Genomic DNA, 19,066 nt, shown 5'->3' on the forward strand with positions numbered 1-19,066 from the left:
TGGTGAGGTGGTGATATACAGCAGGAAAAGCTTAAAATCACCCAGTGGATCGGGGAGCTTTCCTGTGTTTGACTTGCAGCCTGAGCCTCCAGTCTCCGTGTTTGATCTGTTGTGAGTTGCCGTGTTTAGGCTGAAATACTCTGATTCAGCAACTATTTGCACGTGATGATATGTGAACAGGAAAAAATACAAGCCCCCCCTAATTATGAGAACAGCTGAGGGCCATTTGGTGCCTTTGGCATTGAAGTGCTGGTGATTCACCGTCTGCAGGACCCCAATGTGTTTCCTCCTTGTCAGTGGTGAATGTGGTGGGACTGGGTTTAGTTTTTCTAGAGGCCTGAAATGTGAGGCAGGTTATGATGCTGGTTCTGTTTGTGAGAATGTGGAAAAGAGAGAAAGTGAGAAAAGAGAGACACTTTTACAGTTTCGCCTAGTATCTCACAGCGGTGTTTTAAATGACTGCTCCAGTTGTCCATCATCTTGATTGAGTCAGCCACTCTCCATGTCTTGTATTGACTTTAACAAATCCTTCAGACTTGTGTGTCAAGGGAGGGATTATCACTGTCAGGCTCTCGTGGGGAAAGCAATTGAGATGCAGAGAGGAAGAGTCGAGACTTGAAAAGGTTATCCAATAGAAACTGGTGTGCCGGGGCCATGGGGGGGACCCTGGCACATCTTCATGAGAATGCACCCATTTCCATGTGAGTCCATCTCTAAAGTGGGAGTCCATTACCAGCACAATGGGCTTGCATATGGCTCTTCCTGCAGCACAAGGCTGCTGGCAGTAGAGGATCCCAGCAGGCAGCCCTGCTCAGAGGGAGGCTGCTGGAGAGTCACAGGTCAGGACAGGGCAGCCGGTGGTTGTATGAGATGCTAACTGGATCATACTGGAACTTTCCAGATCACAATCAGAATTTACATGCACTGTAATGATAATGAGACTAACATGCATTACTTATCAGAATTTCTAATTACTTAGCATTTACACAGTTTGATATCATTTCTCTCTGTTTTGATTCTGTGCATGTGTGGATGCAAAACTGTGTGTGAAAGAAGCTGTGGAGATTTTTTTTTGAGAAAGACAGCAACATAGCTTTCATGTCACAAATTATACGTAAGGAAACAGAATTAATTTCATCTGTTTTCTTCTTATGTTAACCTGCAGGTCACCAAACACTCCTGTGGACATAAATTCTTAAGTGACTCAAGTAAACCTGGGTTAGTGGAGACGTGAAATGAGAACCATGCAAATCAAACTATTCTTGGTATTCACCGTGGTGTGTGTGTCTGTGTGTGTGAAATAACTGAAGTTGACTGCAGCTACAGTAGAAAAGTCTGTTACAGCTTGTTTCCACTGAATCTTAACCATCTTGAAAAGACCCCCCCCCCTCCCCCCCAGCTCATATAGAAACTAGGTTTGTTTCATCTAAATGTGAGGTTGTCTGGGTTGAAGGTAACTGGTGCACTCTTCTAAGTCAGAAAGCAGGGAGGGATTTTTTTTTTTTTACGTCAGCTCATGTGAAGCAGATTGCACCAATTTGGGGCGAAGAATTCTCTTAATCAATCAATATCTTTTTGTGAAAAAAATACACAGTGGAAATGAAGTGAAGAGCACTCTACAGTAAAGATTATTAGCTAAAGTTATTTTATATGTGGTGATGTGGTGCTCCGTAACAGGCTGTAACTGCTGTCTGTCTTCGTGTTGAAGAAAAGTCAACTGATGAAAAATCATAAAATGTCACTGTGTCTTTAACCATTTGCACCTCGTTCACACCACCACTACTATAAATATCCCTCTTTGGGTTGTGTGAGTGAAGTCTTCCCGTTAACCCAATCTGCAGGAAGGGAGTATTTTTGATCCTATTAGTCACTTGGTGCCCCGGTCACCTGAGACGCGCCCTGACAAAGATGGCATTGATCAGTCCTTCCACAACTTCCCTGACTCTCTTCCAGCTCAGACACAGTCAGACGCCCTCACTCAGGGTGGGAGTCAGGGTCCAGAGGCAAACAGGGCAAGACAGTGGTGGTGAGGGATGGTACGGCAGGTCGCAGCCCACTCTCTTTTTATACGCCGTCGTTAAGTTTAATGCGAGGCTCTGTGGGGCGTCCATTTTCTCATCTCCCCCACTTCCATTCTGATTGCTTTGGCCCCCAAGCTCTGACAGAAATACAGAAGCAGTAACAGTAGAGAGAGGTTTGAGTCCGAGCCAGAAGCTCTTACCTCCACCATTTACAATAATATTCAGTCACTCAAGAAGACTCATTGTTCAGATTGTGTACTGAAGGCCTATTTCTGTGGTTAATAGCACACTGAGTTCTTCAGTGAAGGGGTGCACAAAGATGTGAATGTAATTGTAGCTTTGATGAGTAAGTGTGTATGTGTGTGTGAGAGAGGGAAAGACACAAAGAGAGGGAGAGGTCAGATGTGTGTTCCAGGTCCGGTGTCATATTATGTGTCTCTCAGGCACAGTGTGTATCTCAGGACTTCCTGCTTTATTCATCACTGATTCATTTGTTTTGGTCCTCAGTCTCACACTCCGCGCCTCACTACACATAATACTCGCTCATCAAGTAATTCCCGCACATGCTCAGAACAAAGGCATGAATTTACTAATGTATTTATTCATCTGGATGGCAACTGGCATGTTGCAAGTTGTTTTAGGAGACAGTACGCCATTGATTCATTTTTAGAGCGGCTCATTTATCAGGGGAACACAACGTGATCTTGAGCTCTTAATCATCGTCATCCACTGTAGTGTATTGTTTAGTAAATCCCATGAACATCATAATGTGTGCCGTAATAACACCAGTTGTCATGAGTATTTGTGTCTGTATCTGTGTTCTGTGAGAGGAGTCATCCCAGACAGGCCCTGACTCACAGGCCAGCCGGGCAGCCATCCGGACCACTCTCCCTCCCCACCCTGCCCACGCCACACCTCAGTCAAAACAGACACATTGTCCGCCATCAGCCCAATTCACAACAGTGACGAGTTATGAAGAGGGAGAGATAGTAAGGAGGGTTGTTTTTGATAGTTCCTGCAGTCAGTGTGCTCAGTGCCGTGCAGTTGAGATGAGTCCGTGTTACAAGAGTAACCATGAATCTTAATTATGAGGAGGCCGTGTTTTATTTTCTTTATCCTAGACACATAAATCATTAGCTTATTATTTATTTTGTCAAACTTCAAAGATTCAACACTGAGAACACAATTTATTACTCGACTCCAGTGGGATCTTAAATCACATTCACACAAAATAATAGCTTTACTGGGAAATAATAAAGTCAGACATGCTGTAGCATCCTGTCGTGCAGTCACCAGAAACTTTCACTTGTCCGCCTTCACTGGCTTCTAACCACAACCTCAGTATGTAAACACACATGCAAGCCTATATGTACAAATTATCAGAACGTAAATCGGAGAACTATAATCACTTTTGGCAATATTGCTGTTTTTTGCTTCTCTCATGTACAAACCTTGTTAGAAAAAACAGATTTAATTGACCTTACTGCCTTTTTTTAGAGTTGAACTGTTGAACAGTCACGTATACAACAGCCAGAGTAGAACTTATATGGTAAAGTTGAAGCGGAAAACATACAGCATGTCGTGGTTTTTGATGGGTACGTAGTAACCTTTGTGGTTGTGTGAGTAGCATGTGACAGGGTATATGAGCCATATATGCTCCATACAGTCCCACAGTACACTGCATACTGAAAAAAACTCACACTTACACGCTCACTGTCTAACCTGCTGTGTTGGAGTTGTGACATACATCGTGTTTATGGGGCTGTCAAGCTTCAAATGGCGTCAAATTCTAATTTAATTTGCCACCCCATGTGGTGTGTTTCTGCCCTTCCTGTTTGTTTAAAATATCATAATGTGTTCATTTAACTCCTCTTTTATGTGTCAGTTTTCTGACACACTGCAAAGTTTCCCGTTTGGACTAATAAAATGTATATTTAAATAGAAGTGCAGTGGGTGTGGTTATCACCAGGTCATTTGAAAAGAGGGCTAGACAGGAAACACTGTCACCATAGATCCCATACAGCGGCCGTTCCTCCAAACATGACATCACAGGATGGATGGAGACTCTCTGTGTAACCTGCAGTGCCCAACACCTCCTCCTCTTCCTCTCTCCCTCCACCTCCTCCTTTATTTCCAGCCTGCCTGTCGCTGCCACTCTACAAGTCTGGATGTATTTCCACTCACATCTGACTCATTGAACAACTCTTTCTCACCATCGGAAGGGTCCAGGCCTGGTTACCCAGTGACCCAGCAACTGCACACACCTCCACAGCCAGACCAAAAGGGTCTGTGTGGGCATGTCGACCTGAACCTGGGAGGGTCATAAGGGTCGGTGGGCTGTTTTATGTGGCTGTCTGGGAAGTGAGAGGAATAATAGACTGCTATAATTGGTGCCCCCTGATTTCCTGGCAGCACTGCAGGCACCCAAGAGGATAGCATGTGTCCGAGCTTGTGTACACGTGTGTGTGTGTGTGTATGTGTATGTACTGGCTGACACAGATGGCTGTGAAGCAGGGATGTGATAAACACCCTGGGCAGGGGGATCTCCGTCGAGGAGTGGGCTCCATGCTTTAGTGGTGAAGTCACTGGGAAAAAGCCCGGTTGAACTGGAGGAGGAACAGACACACACACACACACACACAAACACACACACTCACACACACACACACACACACACACACAGATTACCTTACAACATTTGCACGTGAATCAAAATTTTCCTTAGAGTAACGTGAAACACACTCCTCCTCCCATAATTCCATTATCTCATTATTCCAACACTTCATAAAATCAATGGAGCAGTAGTATTTTATCAAGTCTGTAGCTGATAAAAAAAAAAAAAAAAGAGTCAGATCGTCAGTATTTTGCACAGAGATGGTGTTGGGGTCAGAGAGTCAGTACCTCAGGCCAGAGTGCTGCCTAACCACAGTGTGCATGTGCGCCTTGTGGTGTCTCTGCTGTTATGTTAGGTGTGAACTGTGGCCCTGTGGAGCATTGGGTAACACTAGCGATTGCCTAAGCCAGTTGTTGTGATGATGTTGTAACCAGTTGGACCTGGCCAGGATTTGGTTGTCATGTGAGCCCTTGTTCTCTATCATCCCCTGCCTGGAACGTCAGGGCATGCGAATGTGTGTGTGTGTGTGTGTGTGTGTGTGTGTGTGTGTGTGTGTGTGTGCCTGCGAGTATGATCTTGTGTGTGTGCACCTTGAGCATTTCATTATCATTAAAGAACAAGAAATGGAGAATTTTATGAGAGGGTACAAGTGTGTGTTTCAAGTGCCGCTGAAGGTGGCAGCCGTTAGAAGGGACTGACAGGTCAAAGGTCGCCTCTGACTCATGGCCTGTGGAATTTAGTTTTCATGAAAACGAACACAGGACGCCTAAACACGCTCCACAATCCGTGAGCAGCAGCAGGAAATGATAGTTCATTAAAAAATGAGAGGCTGAGATGGCGCTCACAAATTAACCCTTCTCAGCAGTAATCAGGCTGCAGGAAGCTGGGAGATGTGGGGTTTTCCCTCCATATCTCTCTGTTGTGCCCGAGCTTATCTCCTCCTCATTTTTCCTGATTATTGATCAAGTTAACCAATTTTTCTTGGTTAACATGGAGACAGGGCACACTTTCTAACACTGGTTGTTGCAGTTTAATGGGAAGTGATATTACAAGACTATTATATTTTTGTGCTGAAGGCTGGAATGATTACAGATTTACCACCAGAGGTACATTTCTTTCCCTCATGACCAGACCTGATATGGAGCATTTGGTAACTAGTTGTATTTTTAAAGTTACAAATCTGAAGCAGAGGATGTTGTTTAACCTAAAACCTGCAGCCCAGCAACAAGCATTGTGATCTGGAAGATGTATATACACAATGTGTCACATTTTCTTTGTTATAAAAATGTGGAGTTGCCCATACAACCACACAATAGCTGGTCGCATTATGAAATTAGTGCCTGGTTTGTTTGATGCACCTAATTTAACATTGACTTCCAGGCAGCATTGTTGAATTTGACTTAACACATTTATACAAATTGTCAAGCACTTTTCTCTTGTTCGTATGTTTATGTTGCAAAAGATGTAGTGAGCAACCACATTAAGGTTTTTTCTGGAAAGATGGAAAAAGTGATGTTGTTGTAGGACAGTGTTGGTGCTGTGGTTTCTCCTCTATCTCTGGACGAGAGCTGGTCATGCTCTAAAGTATTGATCACACTCTGTTTGGACATGTTGAATTTAATCTCAGGTGAAGTGGTATTCCCTTTAAACAAAGAACGTGTGTATGGATGCTACAAGTCAACTTTCTGTTTGTTCAGAAGGGTCAAAAATACTTTTCTACCTGCTTCAACAAAAACCTAAAGTCAGCTGTTTGAGCTGCTGAGCTCCTCTTCCACATACAGTCAGTCATTTGAGACATTTTCTACATGTTTATTTTATCTTTTTAAATGTCTGTCTCACCACTTTGTTACAACATTTTTTATGTACATCCTCTTAGTTTCTATTGTTCATTACAGCTGATAAATTAAGACATAACAATCCTTGTTGAGTCTAATAAATCTGTACTATGTAAAATGTACTTTTGGTCTTAAATATTTAATTAATTTTTTACTTCATGTGATGATTCAGTGTAGTGACAGTTGATGGAGCTACGATCATTTTGCCTTTAAATTTAGAAACCTGCAAGTTACGTATTTGATGCTTATTCATAAAGTATTTATCACCCACGCTGCTTATGTTTATGAATACCTGCAGTTATATAGCATATGCTTACAGTGTGGATAATTAGTCACATATATATACTGGGAATCATTTTCATAACCCAAGTAAGTGAAGCCCCTCAGCTTTTTGCTCACCCTCTGGAAGTAATTTAATCAATTGGAGAACAACTGTTATAAAGTTGTAAAGAAGGATCCACACATGCAGGGTTTTATGGTTGTAAAACCACCTCAATTTTAAGACTTTTTAATATTGTTATTATAATCCTTTTTAACTCTCCCATGTATTTTCTCAAAGAGAAAGAAGTGGAGAAGAGTCACATTTTATAGATGTGTTCAGATTAACTGCAATGCTTTTTATGCTTGACTATAAATGTATTATGTCATTTTATGTCTTTATATTTTTTGTATACATACCCACAAAAAAGAAGATTGTCATACAGAATACATAGAAGAATTCTTCTTTTAATTAATGTACAACAATAATTCCTGTCGGTTTTTTCCTTCGCTGCCACATTAAATGACAAGAAAAACTGAAGGGAAACACTATAACGTGAATGTTATATCAGCCACATTTGTGTTACAGCTGTTTTGGCTGATTAAATAAAATTACAGACGTGAAGCTATGAACTTTATTTTCATCATCAGTAGTTGTTACATTTCATACATTAAATTGAATTAAATTATTCTAACTAACATGCCTGCTGTTCTACAGGACTGCTTTAAGGATTTTTGTCAAATTATGTTCGTCATAAATTGAGTCAGTTTGTGTTATGGACAAGCCTTTATAGTTTATATAGAAATTTGGAAGAGCTGTCAGAGTGTAAAAATGTACTTTTTAAAAAGTGCTGTAAATAGTTTTGTTCAAACTGATTTATTTCTGTTTGTCAAGGCCACAGAGTTTCAGAGCCTCACACAGGAGAACAGATAGAAGTGAGGAGTTTTCTTTTACTCTCACTAAGAGGATTTGAACAAACCAGTTGTTAAAGCTTGTTCAGTAGCTGCTGAGTAAATAGTTCAGGCTTGTTGTTTGCCAAATTACATCTTATGGTTGTTATAAATTGCAGCTTCTAGCTGTTCCCGTCCTTACAAGCTCAACTCAGAAAATACTATTTTAAATTTTCAAACTTTGACTGAAAACTGAGATCAGCAGTTTCTGTACAACTTAATGCTATTTGTAACATATATTTAATGCATGCACAAATTACACAATTTCTCATTAAATTCCAGCTAACAGAAAGTTAATTTTATCTTGGACTAAGAAAGATAATCTTGTGAACTACCCTCACACACACAGAAAGATGCTCAACTTAGGAACTCAAGGGTAAATTGTAAACACACTTACAGTAGAAATTTTCAAATCCAACAGTTTCACAACATGTTCTGCAGAAAGTGAAAATATAATCCCAAAGAGCACAAAATCATCAGTTTTTTTAATGGAAAGACCTGGAGACAGTCCTTACTGTGAGGCATTAAAAACGTGTTTTAGACTGCTAGCTTTGAGCTTCTTTGTTGGTGGATTTGCCCAGGCTCATGACTCAGTATTGCTCATCGTGTAGGAGATGATTTGCCCGCCATTTCTGAACACAGTTTCCCTTACTCTTTGTTCTTGCCTGTTCGCTTTTATCTGCTGAACTAGTGTATTTCACAAGTGTTTTCTAATATTTCTCCTCCACGTGCAAACTGATATTTGGCTTTTTAATTTAGGTTACCTAATTTTGAATTAGTTTGGTAAGTTTCTGAGGTGTGGAGATGACAGGAATTTTGTGAAGTGGGGGATGGGAATAGTACAGGCTTTGTTTCCCTCCAAAAAAAATCCCAGCTTGATTTTTGATACTGTGTGTCACTAACCATTTTCTATTGTGTAATTAAAAGTGTGATCCATCTGTCGGACTTCCTGTCGGCCTTTCACATGTAAGATATCTTTACCTGGTACAAAGTTAATCATTACTAAAACACTTCCTTGTTGTAAACTCAATCATTTAACACAATCTGGTTTTTTTCTCACCACAACATAGGTGTGTGCACATATATCTGTGTGTGTGTGTGTGTGTGTGAGTGTGGAGGTGGGGAGGGACGGAAATGACTTGCCTCCTTCAGAGAAAGTTATCAGCTCTAAACTCAACCGTATGTGACATGAGTGCCCACGCAAACCTGCCCTGAAATCTCTGATGTGCCTGCAAGCTTTGATGATGCCTCCCCAACACGAAACAAAAGACGTAAAAGTGGAGCATAAAGAATACTTTGAAACAATAGCTCAGGAGATGTAATTGACTGTGTAGAGCCACAAAAGAGAATAAGTGAAGGTCTTTAGTATGTATTTGTTTAGTGATTAATCACTAACTCCAGCCCAGGGATGGGCCACTGATTCGCTATTCTAGGGCATTCTCTGCAGTCTCTCGCGTCTCTTTTTTTGCTTTGAGTGTGTGTGTGTGTGTGTGTAAGAGAGGAGAGGAGGGAGGGGGGGTTCAGTAGTGTGCTTGTAGTTGGTGGCTAAATCTTGTAAAGGGTTTCCTAATATGGGCCGTCTTACAGGAGCACCCTCCCCCTGTGGGCCATCCCCCCCAGGTCTCAGCCAGTGATGACACAGCTCGGGTACGACTCACTTCCTCATTAATTGGCTGAAACCAGTTCTTACAGGAACCGCCTGTGATAAATGTGAGAGTTCTGAGAAGTCATTCATTTCTCCTCGCTGCAGCGGCAGAGGAGGCACTGCAGGGGAGTTGAACGAGTTCACCGATATGTGTGTGTGTGAGAGGGAGAGGAAGCCAAGTATGTGTGTGTGAGAGGGAGAGCAGAGCAGAGCAGAGCAGAGCGGGAGAATGTGGGTGACTACTGATGCAGCGGCTGCCGTATGAGGACCAGCCAACTTTATTTCTGCTTTTATTCTTTTCTTTTTTTAAATTTATTTTTTCTTTTTTACTTTTGTTTTTAAGCAGCAGTATTCTCTGAGGCTGTGGTACAGTCTGTACTTTTTTTCCTGTATGTGTGTATGTGTGTGTGTGTGTGTGTGTGTGTGTTTGTGGGGATGAACAGTGAAGGGATTGCACTCGTTGCTCTCTCCGTCTTTCTCTCTTCTCGGAGAGAGGAAGCAGGGGAGACCGACACAGTACAGGAGATAGGACAGCATGCCTCCCTTTGTTGCTGCCCTTCGGCTGGTGAGTAACAATGATGTGACGTGATTTGTGCCCCCCACCACCCTCACCCCTCCCTCTCCCATTCTTCCTCCACCCCACCCCCCACCCCCCCCTTTCTCTCTTCTTCCTTCCCTCCCTCTTTCCCTCCTTCCCCCACCCCCACACCCCCCACCCTCTCTCTGTGTTGGTGGAGGCAGAGCTGTTCCGCTGCTGGGTGCGGCACTGCAGAAGCCCTTCAGGGAGTACTTGGAGGCCCAGAAGGCCAAGCTGCACCATCGTGCGGGAGAGGGGATCCCAACTGTAAGTACAGGGGCCTCAGCCCCCAACTCACAGCGTCTATTCATTCATGTATGCGCGCCAAGAAAAGAATGCGGCCCCCTTACTTTTGCCTCTTTCACTCCTTCTCCCTCCACTTTTTTTTGTGTCCCTTTCTTCTCTTTATCTAAGCCGTCCTTTATATCACTGACCCATTTTCTCTCATGAGCACAGTAAATTCTGTTCCCACCCTCTTTACCTGCACCTTTTGCTTTCACTTCAGATGTTTACTCAGCTTCATGTATATTGTTAAAACCTGATTTAATGTTTAGAAGACAAGTGTTGATGTTGGAGATTTTACCTGTAATGATACATTAGGTTACAGGGGCTTGTTTAGGGCCAGGGTGACAGTGTAGGTTAGCGCTGCACTAGGCGGGCTGGAGGGGAGGGAGGAGAAAGAGGGGAGGAGGAGAGGGGCCAGTGTGGGGTCTGGCTCCACTCGCTGTATTGAACTGTACTACTGTAGCGCGGGGTGTGCTGACTCATGCTCCTTCTTACCAATTGGGAGTGTGTGTGTGAATGTAGTCACTCCCCTGTGTGTCACACACACACACACTTGCACTCAGTGCTCCGCCTGAACCCAGCACTGACTGTAGACCGGGGCGGGGGCCCCCCCTCTGCCAGTGACAATCCATCAAAACCCCCCTGTCTAGAACAAAAAGAGCCAGTTGTAGCTGTAGCCTATTTCTCTTTCAAAGCTTTTTTCGCTCCTCTCTGTTTCTCACTCCCTCTTTCTCTCCCTTGCTTTAAGTGATTCATTGAAAGTGATTTTTCTTTTTTTATGCGCTTACTAGGAGGGAGAAGAAAAAAAGGATAGACTTTGAGTTGCACAAGGACAGATTAAGGCATTTCTAGAACAATGTTCCTTTTTTCTTGTAACTTGAGCCTCCTGCAGTTACAGGAGAGAAGCAAGCCAATTTAACTTGGTGGAGGCAGGCTGCAGGCTGGGGTCAGTGGGGGCGTTAGGAGGGAGGACGGTGGGGGCTGCTGCGTGTTTTATTACCCCTGATCTCTATCTGTCCAGCACATGGAGCTGGATCCCCACCTAGCCTACAGCATCAGAAGCAGAGGGGAGAGTAGGGTGTGGGGTGAAGGGGGGGTGGCCCTCAGTTTTCTGACCAAGCTCTTCTCCTCTCTCTCTCTGTTCTCTCTGTGGTTCCTGGCAGGAGGAGAACTGGCTGTCGTGGCTCTTTGAGAAGGTTGTGGTCATCATGGTATGCTTCTTTGTCTGCTCCATTGTCAACTCCATGGCCCAGAGCTACGCCAAGCGCAAGCAGCAGGAGAAGTACTCGGAAGACAAGACGGAGTGAGGGCCAGCCTGCGATCACGGCAAACCATCAACTTCAGAAGCTCCCACCGCTCCTTTCTTCATTTCTGCCCTCCCTCCTGGCTGATACCCCACCATTATCTGAAGCAAAATATTAGCCCCCATCTGGTTTCTCTCTTGTTATTGTTGCAACATGTTGATGTTGAACTTGGACTTCCATTTACGTGCTTTTTAAGGCTTTGCATTTGGTAGTGATTTCCGCAATTTTTCTGTGTAAGGTAGGTGCTTGTTGGGTTACGTATGAGTGTGTGTAAGCTGTTGCGTTGTTAAAGTGTCCAGGTTGGTGCTTTTAGCAGCTCCAGAGCACGTGAGAAGAAGCTGCTGGCAATAATTCTCCTCAGTGAGGCCTTAAGCTGAACTGTTCGCTCCGCTAGAAGAACCCTCAAGTCTTAAATCTCGATAGAGTCACTTGAATTCACTTTATTTGAATAAGCTAGGATGGTTGCTTTTGATTAAGTGGTGAGTGTTCTGTAAAACCAGCACATTATTTGTCCAATGATCCATTTATTTATGATTTATATTTGTAAGTTTATTAATAGGATATTCTGTATTTATTAAGAGTTGTTGTGCAGTATTAGGTTGTGGTTCGATAAGACAAGTAAATGGACTGTAAATAATCATGTCCTCTTCAGAGTCACCTCATTTCTACATATTGTAGAGTATTAAGTCAGCTGTGTGTGTCAGTGTTGTGTGTGTAGTAAAGCTGGTTTTGGTAGTTTTGGATGAGAAATGATAAATCGGCCATGAATCACCCTGCTGGTCCCTTTGTCTGCCCTTATTGTTCTGCTTCCAGGAAGAGAGCACATGAGTCAGCCTGGGGCTACTTTACCAGATGCAGCCATATACTGAATCAGATCTACGGCTGTGTGTGTGTGTGTGTTTGTGTGTGTGTGGACGTGCCTGTGTGTGAGACAGGGAGCGAGACAGAGATAGTAGGTTGCGTTTGCGTGGCTACCACATTTGTTGCTCTCTCTTTTATCTTTTATGGATTAGAGTAGATTGTGCTCCACTAATAGACCAGGAGTCTGCCTGGAAGTCTTAGTGCGGCAGATCGTAGCTGTTCTCTTTAACTTAGACACAGTCTGTGTCGTGGTAAGTGTTTTTCTTTGTCTTCACTTGTCCACTGAGTTTTTTTTTTTAATCCTTTTTGAAGACAGAAAGCTCATGTTTGACATTACATGAGCTGCTTCTAAAACAAAACTCTGCATTTTATGCGATCAGTGTTCATTTTTTGCCTTTTTGTTCATTGGATAACGTCCGCTGGGTCTCAATATATGCAGTACCTTCTTTTTTTCCATAATTGCCAGTGAAATGTGCTATTTTCTTCTCCCTCTCTGTACCGCTGCTGTGCTACGCTGGACTGAGCGCAGTGGGCGCTAGAGCAGGCACAAGCAGGAGGGGGGAAAAAAACCCTCAAGCGCACAGTGAAAAGCGTCTGTGCCGTTACCTCAGCTGAACCTTCAAATGAACTCGTTGCACTGCCCTAGTCACGGAGCCAGGAGACGAATCACTCGAGTAGATTCAAAACAGAGGGGTACTGTTGAGCGAGCTGAACCCTGCGCTCTGCACCAGCTCTAGTCTGAGCACTCACATCTCCTCTTTTCTCCTGTCATGGTAAGTAGGATTAGGATTCTTCTTTTTTATTTTTTTTCCCCTTTTTTCATTGTTGTTGTTTCTGTACATGCGTACGTCTCAGGCATGTCCGTCACTCTCTCGGCCTGTCAGATAGCTTATCAGACTGGTGTTGGCTGTTAAGATTGCAAGGCGACAACAGTCTGTAGGCTGTCTGACATTTCGGGCTCTTTCATCTGACCAGCATCCTGTTTTGTCCTCCTTCTGTTACTGTCATTGTTTCAGTTAGCATCAGTTCCCATTTAGAGGTGTGTGCTGCGATGTCACTTCCCTTTATCCCAACCGCTTGTGAAACGTCGGAGACATGGGTCTATTGTTTATTTCCTCCATGCTGACGTCTGTGAGGGTTTTTATGTGGTTTTATGTGGGGAACTGTGTTTTCACATGTTTGCAAATGCAGATGTAGTGATGTCAATAGTGTACCTCTGTATATGTGCGTGCGTGTGTGTGTGTGTGTAAGTTGGCTCTGTCCTCTTGAATTTCCAGAGAATCCAGACAGTACACACCTTATTGCAACACATCACATTGTGACACCCAGTCCTAGGTATGGTACACGCAGTGCTCACCCAGCTCTCCCCTTCCCTTTTACACTTCCCTCTTCTCTTTTACTAAGAACTTTCTTCTGTTGCTCAATACGCACTTTTTTTTGTAGGAGGCTGCATTTTATTGGAACAACTCTCTTGAGGGGGTGTTTTTCTAAGGGCCGCAAATTGGTAATTATACAAAGCTGAAAATCATTGCTTGACCAGTGGATACTTTTCCCGCAAAGCCTCAGTTTTATTTTAGATTCTTCTTCTTTTTTTTCTCTTTTTTTTTCTAGAATAGAGCAAAAGTGTAAAACTTTTTCCTGGTCATAAAAGCAAAATCATTGGATAACACTGGAATGGCTTGCTGGCTCAGAGAGTGTTTTTCTTGGCAGTTTCAGGATGTCCTGTTCCATAAGGGAGCCCCCTTTTGGCATGCCTGTCTGAATGTGTGTGCATGTTTGTCTCGAAATTCTGTTTATATTTCTATGTGTAAGTAAGTGCCTGTATTTCTTGTCTAATAGATGTCTGTAACTGGGTTATTTTAAAAGTGTATGCGCAGTTTTTTTTTTCTGCTTTCACTATAAATAAAGTCTCTTAAAAAGAGGATTGGTGTTCTGTTCATTATGTGATAAGTCTTGCCCACACTGGGCCAGTGTTGACCCACAGGCCTCCAAAGAATCTCACATGTCAGCCGAGAAAGAGGGACAAGGAGGATACTGAGTCCATCACAACTCCGATTTCCCCGTCTAGTGTTTCACATCCAAATGGTTATCACATTACTGATTTGCTCTCTCCATACTGACATCAGCTCCATTTCAGATTCCACATTAATCCTCTGCTGTGAGATGTGAATTATAGCTATACTTATGCTCCTGTGGCTAATTGAAGCTGTATTTAAATACAGGCCTCTTATGTCTTAAAATAGTATTTATGCTAGTGTCAGTAAATCACAATAATGTAAAACATTATTTAATGAGTAATGTGTTTTCTTTGCAAAATTATTCCACCGCTCAAAAAATGCTCCTCATACAATATGTTTGCTACAATCTAAATTTCGGTGACTCGCTATGAAATAAATGATTCTAAAATTATCGGATAATTTAAATACATTTTCAAAAATTCACACATCATATAATAGACACAGTGTACAGCAGTTTATATTGGTTTTGCAGGATGCAGGTATTTTCGTGCTTTGTGGTTATGAAGTTTAAAAAAAAAACAGGAACCTGACATCGGTGTGTGTGAACGCAGCACGATCTTGTGTCCTGAGGTCAGATGTGTGACCTGTGCTGAGAGACCCCTGTTGAGAGAAGTCCTGTTCCCAGAGCAGCCACACCCAGAACACCATGAAGATGACTATTTCCACCCGCCCCACCCCACTCTACCCCACCCAGCCCAGGGGCTCCGGCTGAAAACCCAACATGCAAATCCTGCCTGTCCAAACAGGCTGGGGGACTGATATTCAGATAATGACACTGCTTTTGTCCGTCCTCTCTTTCTCTCTCTTATCTCTCCATATGCTGTACATATACTACAGTAGAATCCGGTGGTGCTGGTTTAATTTCTGGCACAGCGACCCTCCCACCCACTCACCCCCCACACACACCACCTCCCTCACTGTCTCTCACTCTCCAGTTTTTTCCCCTCCCTGTCAGCAGGCTAACCACCGAGGGATGCTGAAATATCACTGACTTCATCCACCACCCACCCACAAGCCCACTCTGCATTTGGTTATCCACTTAGTTCCTTTCACACTCTGTCTCATTAAATTATGCTGACCATGTGGATTTTTTTCTTTCCTTTTTTCATTCAGAATCACATTAAGTCCTTTGTTTTTGTAAGTAGCAGTCAGGGGGTCATATCAGACCACAGTGGAGCGAGCAGACAGACTGAATGATACAGAGAACGGTGCTCAGCAAAGGAAAGTTACGATTTATGTGTCTGTCACCCAGGATTACGCACCGTACAGTATCAGACAGTATCATGCTATGTAGTATCAAATTGATGTGAAGTAGCTGAGGTTTGGTTTTTAGAAAAAATGATTGAAATTGGGTCTAAAATTACAATCGTTTGTCATAATTAAAATCCTGAAACACTAAGCATCCAACATTTGAACAACCACTGGAAAATAATATTTACATGTTGTCTAGTGAAAATGTGTTCAAGTCCCCTTCCTTAAATCTGAGTTTAAGACATGGAAACCAGCCACGTTCCAGTACACAATTTACACAAAGTGTGATGTGAAACTTGAACCAGCACATTCACACTGCGATTGGACTTTTCAGTGAAGTGGGAGATATCTTGTGTCTTGTAGTTCAACTTTTGAGCTGAAAAATATTTGCATATTTGTAGTTTCTGAATTTTTCAATGAAGGGGAAGGGGTAGACATGCCGTCTAGGATTTTTAACCAGGTAGCTGAATTTTTTTTGTGTGGAAAAAACATGTCACATACAAAAATTATTATTCACATCAAAGTATTTTTATGTCTTTAACATATCTAAAATTGGATAAATGCGTCTTTTGTTTGTAAAGTTTTGATTTATCAACCTACACAGAAGTGCTGAAAGGCAAGAAAGCTCACTTTCAGTATTTTTATAACTACTAATAATAATAATATCAATAATTATAACTATAATAACTTTTTCATAGTTCTCAAGTTTTCTAAACATAGTCACCAGGGTGCCTAACAGTAAAATGAGAATAAACAATAAAAATGCTAAAATAATCAGATTATAAAAATTTACAGAATAAAACAGTAAACTAAAGAGGAGTGTACAAAGATAAAACTAAATCATTGGGGTTTATTCTATCAAATGAGAGTGTGAACCTTAATACGAGTCTGAATAAGTGTTTAGTGCAGCTGTGTGTGGATATGTCTTTTTCTGTCATACACACGTTTATATGTGCACACACACATACATCATAACTGTGGTTACTGCAAAGCCCCTGCTCCACAAGCCTTTGTTTCCTTTATTGTGGCTTTGGCATGCCAAGATCAAACAAGCTTATCAGCGTCTCTTCATAATTCACTCCATCTGAGAGGAGAGTTGTTATTGGTCTCATTTGAATTAGATCACTAGGTCAGTTCAGAGTGATTGAGTGCCTAACTCAACTCATCAACAGGCACTTGGCTGGCCTCTGTTGCTGTGTGATTTACAATTATTTAAATACATCATTCAAATCATTACAATCTATTGATGCACTGTTTCACAGATTAAATTTGACACAACAAAACACATCTCCCTGCACTGTGTTAAACTAAATTATGTGTGGGTATTTTAACAGAGCATGGTAGGCAGGAGCATCTGCTGTTCCTGCCCACACAGTGCCAACATGGCAGAGGGCCTAATGGCTGCTGCCAGGTGGCAATGACGGGGCAATGTCCCGAAACACACACACACACATCCGTGGCTCTTCCGCCTTTTTTTCTCAAGGCGTTAACACTGAGACCCACGTGTGGTTGTGTATTTGTCGCTGTACTTTCGAAGTTTTCAAAGATTTCAATCCAGTTTTATGGGGGTGACGCTTTCAGAGAAAAAAATACCTGTGACTCAACTTTTTTTTCACCGTTGTACCAAATAAATCATGGTTTAGTTCTGCGCTACATTCACACATGGACAGTGTGAGTTATTTCATGGGTCGTATTTTTCTCTTCCTGTGGCTATGCATCATAACAAAGCAGAGAGCAGTCGTCGAGCTGCATAATGGCTCGTCATGCTTCTTTATTTCTCCTACCTTTTGTATCCCAGGAGCTTTGTCAAGGAAAATGCGTCATTCAGGTGTGTCATAAATACACAGGGGACATGACTGCTGTAATAAGATAAAAAAAACAATAAGGCAGCAACATGTGGAAATGTACGCAATACTCCTACACACAGAAACAACACACCCCTTTGATGTGAGAAGAACTCACTGAGTCAACCTTCAGAATGCTTGACATCTGACAGTATGGGCTCTCCTCTGCAGCAGGTTTGATCCTCGGGCGATGAGAGCAGCTTAAACACAGCTTTACATGTCAATGCAGGTTTGTGTGTCATAACATGATGCCATCTCACAAATATTACCCAGGAATGTCTCTCACTGCCTTCCAAGCATACCAACGCTGGGAAAGTGTGGTCTGCCTTTTCCGTTGTAGATGCAAATTAGGCAACACTAGAATGAACCGGAAACGCTGCCAATAGACGAATATGCGGACAAAGGTTAATGTTTTGTCGGTGCTCTGGTGGGGAAAATGCTCATCGTCACTTTCCAGTTTCAGTTAAATAGAACCACAAATGTCGTCCTGCTGGTGGTGCTAGAGGAAGTCAGGAGGTGATCAAAGTCAGTAGGGTTCTTCCTCTGGGGACCACAGATATTTTCTTTCCTAATTTTGCGGTAAACCCTTGAACAGTGGTGGAAACAGTCCACTAATCAACCTCATGGTGGCACTGGAGGAAAACAAAGGATCACCAACGTTAGAGGGGTCCATCAACCTGGGACCATGAACGTTTGTACCAAATTTCAGGCCGCTAGCTTGACGGATGTAAACAAAATTAAAATTTGATGGACGTGCTAGCAGACCTGAGGCTGCAGTGCTTGTTACACACCAGAAATACCCCCAACTTACTGAGGTCAATATTAATCAGTCACATCAGATCTGTGCATCCCTAGTTGTGTCAGTCCTTCAGAAACAAATGATTGATGTTCATTTGATGTTCAGCAAAATACAGACAGTCATTTTTCAGACACACCACAGCATCCTCCGCGTCTGTAACCAGCATCAAACATATTTGACAACTTAAGCTCTCAGCCTTTATGGTTCTGCAATCAGAGCTGATTTCAGTCTTGTTCACAAACTCCACATGAGGCCTGTTTCCCGCATGCAGTGTGGTTGTACGCTGTGTGTCCATCAATGTGCCGCAAACAACCACAAAGAGCAAACAAAACCAGACACATTCATGCCAGACTACACAACAAACACACTGTACTCCCAGTGCATCTGGTCTGGCCTTTCTGCTCTAATATTCCAAGACTTTTAAGGCTTTAACAACCTCACTTGAGTGCCCACGTTATATTTTTGATTGCTTCCACTTATTGGGTGATATCCATCATGTTAATGTCTGTGCTGTACCTCTACATCCATTGCAGTGGTCCACAGAGCCTCCATCCTTTCAGCACCAAAAGGGGGCAGGAGGGTGTCTATATTAGTTCCACACGCTAAGAGGATTTTGTAAAAATCCTCCTGAAAGTCCTTAATTATCAAGGTCCATCAGTGCTTGACTTTATTTTCTAATCCAAACAGAATCTTGAGGGAAATTAAACATCTACTTTCATTTCTCTTTGTCTGTTCGCCCAGCTACTTACGGAAGCCCATTTCTGCCAGGAGGAGAAAAACATTATGAAAAAGAAATCATGATA

The 19,066-nt window shown here is 42.6% G+C and overlaps 1 protein-coding gene across 6 annotated transcripts in view; it reads left to right on the forward strand.

Annotated features, from left to right (window-relative positions):
* The window catches only part of LOC139607478 (vacuole membrane protein 1-like), a 59,749-nt gene extending 45,476 nt beyond the window's left edge, over nucleotides 1-14,273 (forward strand). For all 6 annotated transcript variants that reach the window (XM_071460368.1, XM_071460369.1, XM_071460374.1 and 3 more), the window contains 2 exons: nucleotides 10,066-10,168; nucleotides 11,350-14,273. In XM_071460368.1, coding sequence (XP_071316469.1) covers nucleotides 10,066-10,168; nucleotides 11,350-11,493 — 247 coding nt within the window. In that variant the 3' untranslated portion in view covers nucleotides 11,494-14,273. The remainder of the gene's footprint in view (nucleotides 1-10,065; nucleotides 10,169-11,349) is intronic.
* The last annotated feature ends 4,793 nt before the right edge of the window (nucleotides 14,274-19,066 follow it).

Source organism: Trachinotus anak, unplaced genomic scaffold (genome assembly GCF_046630095.1).
Source record: "Trachinotus anak isolate AG129_WGS33_773 ecotype Australia unplaced genomic scaffold, CSIRO_AGI_Tana_v1 ptg000024l, whole genome shotgun sequence".
In the NCBI taxonomy this organism is placed as follows: domain Eukaryota; kingdom Metazoa; phylum Chordata; class Actinopteri; order Carangiformes; family Carangidae; genus Trachinotus; species Trachinotus anak.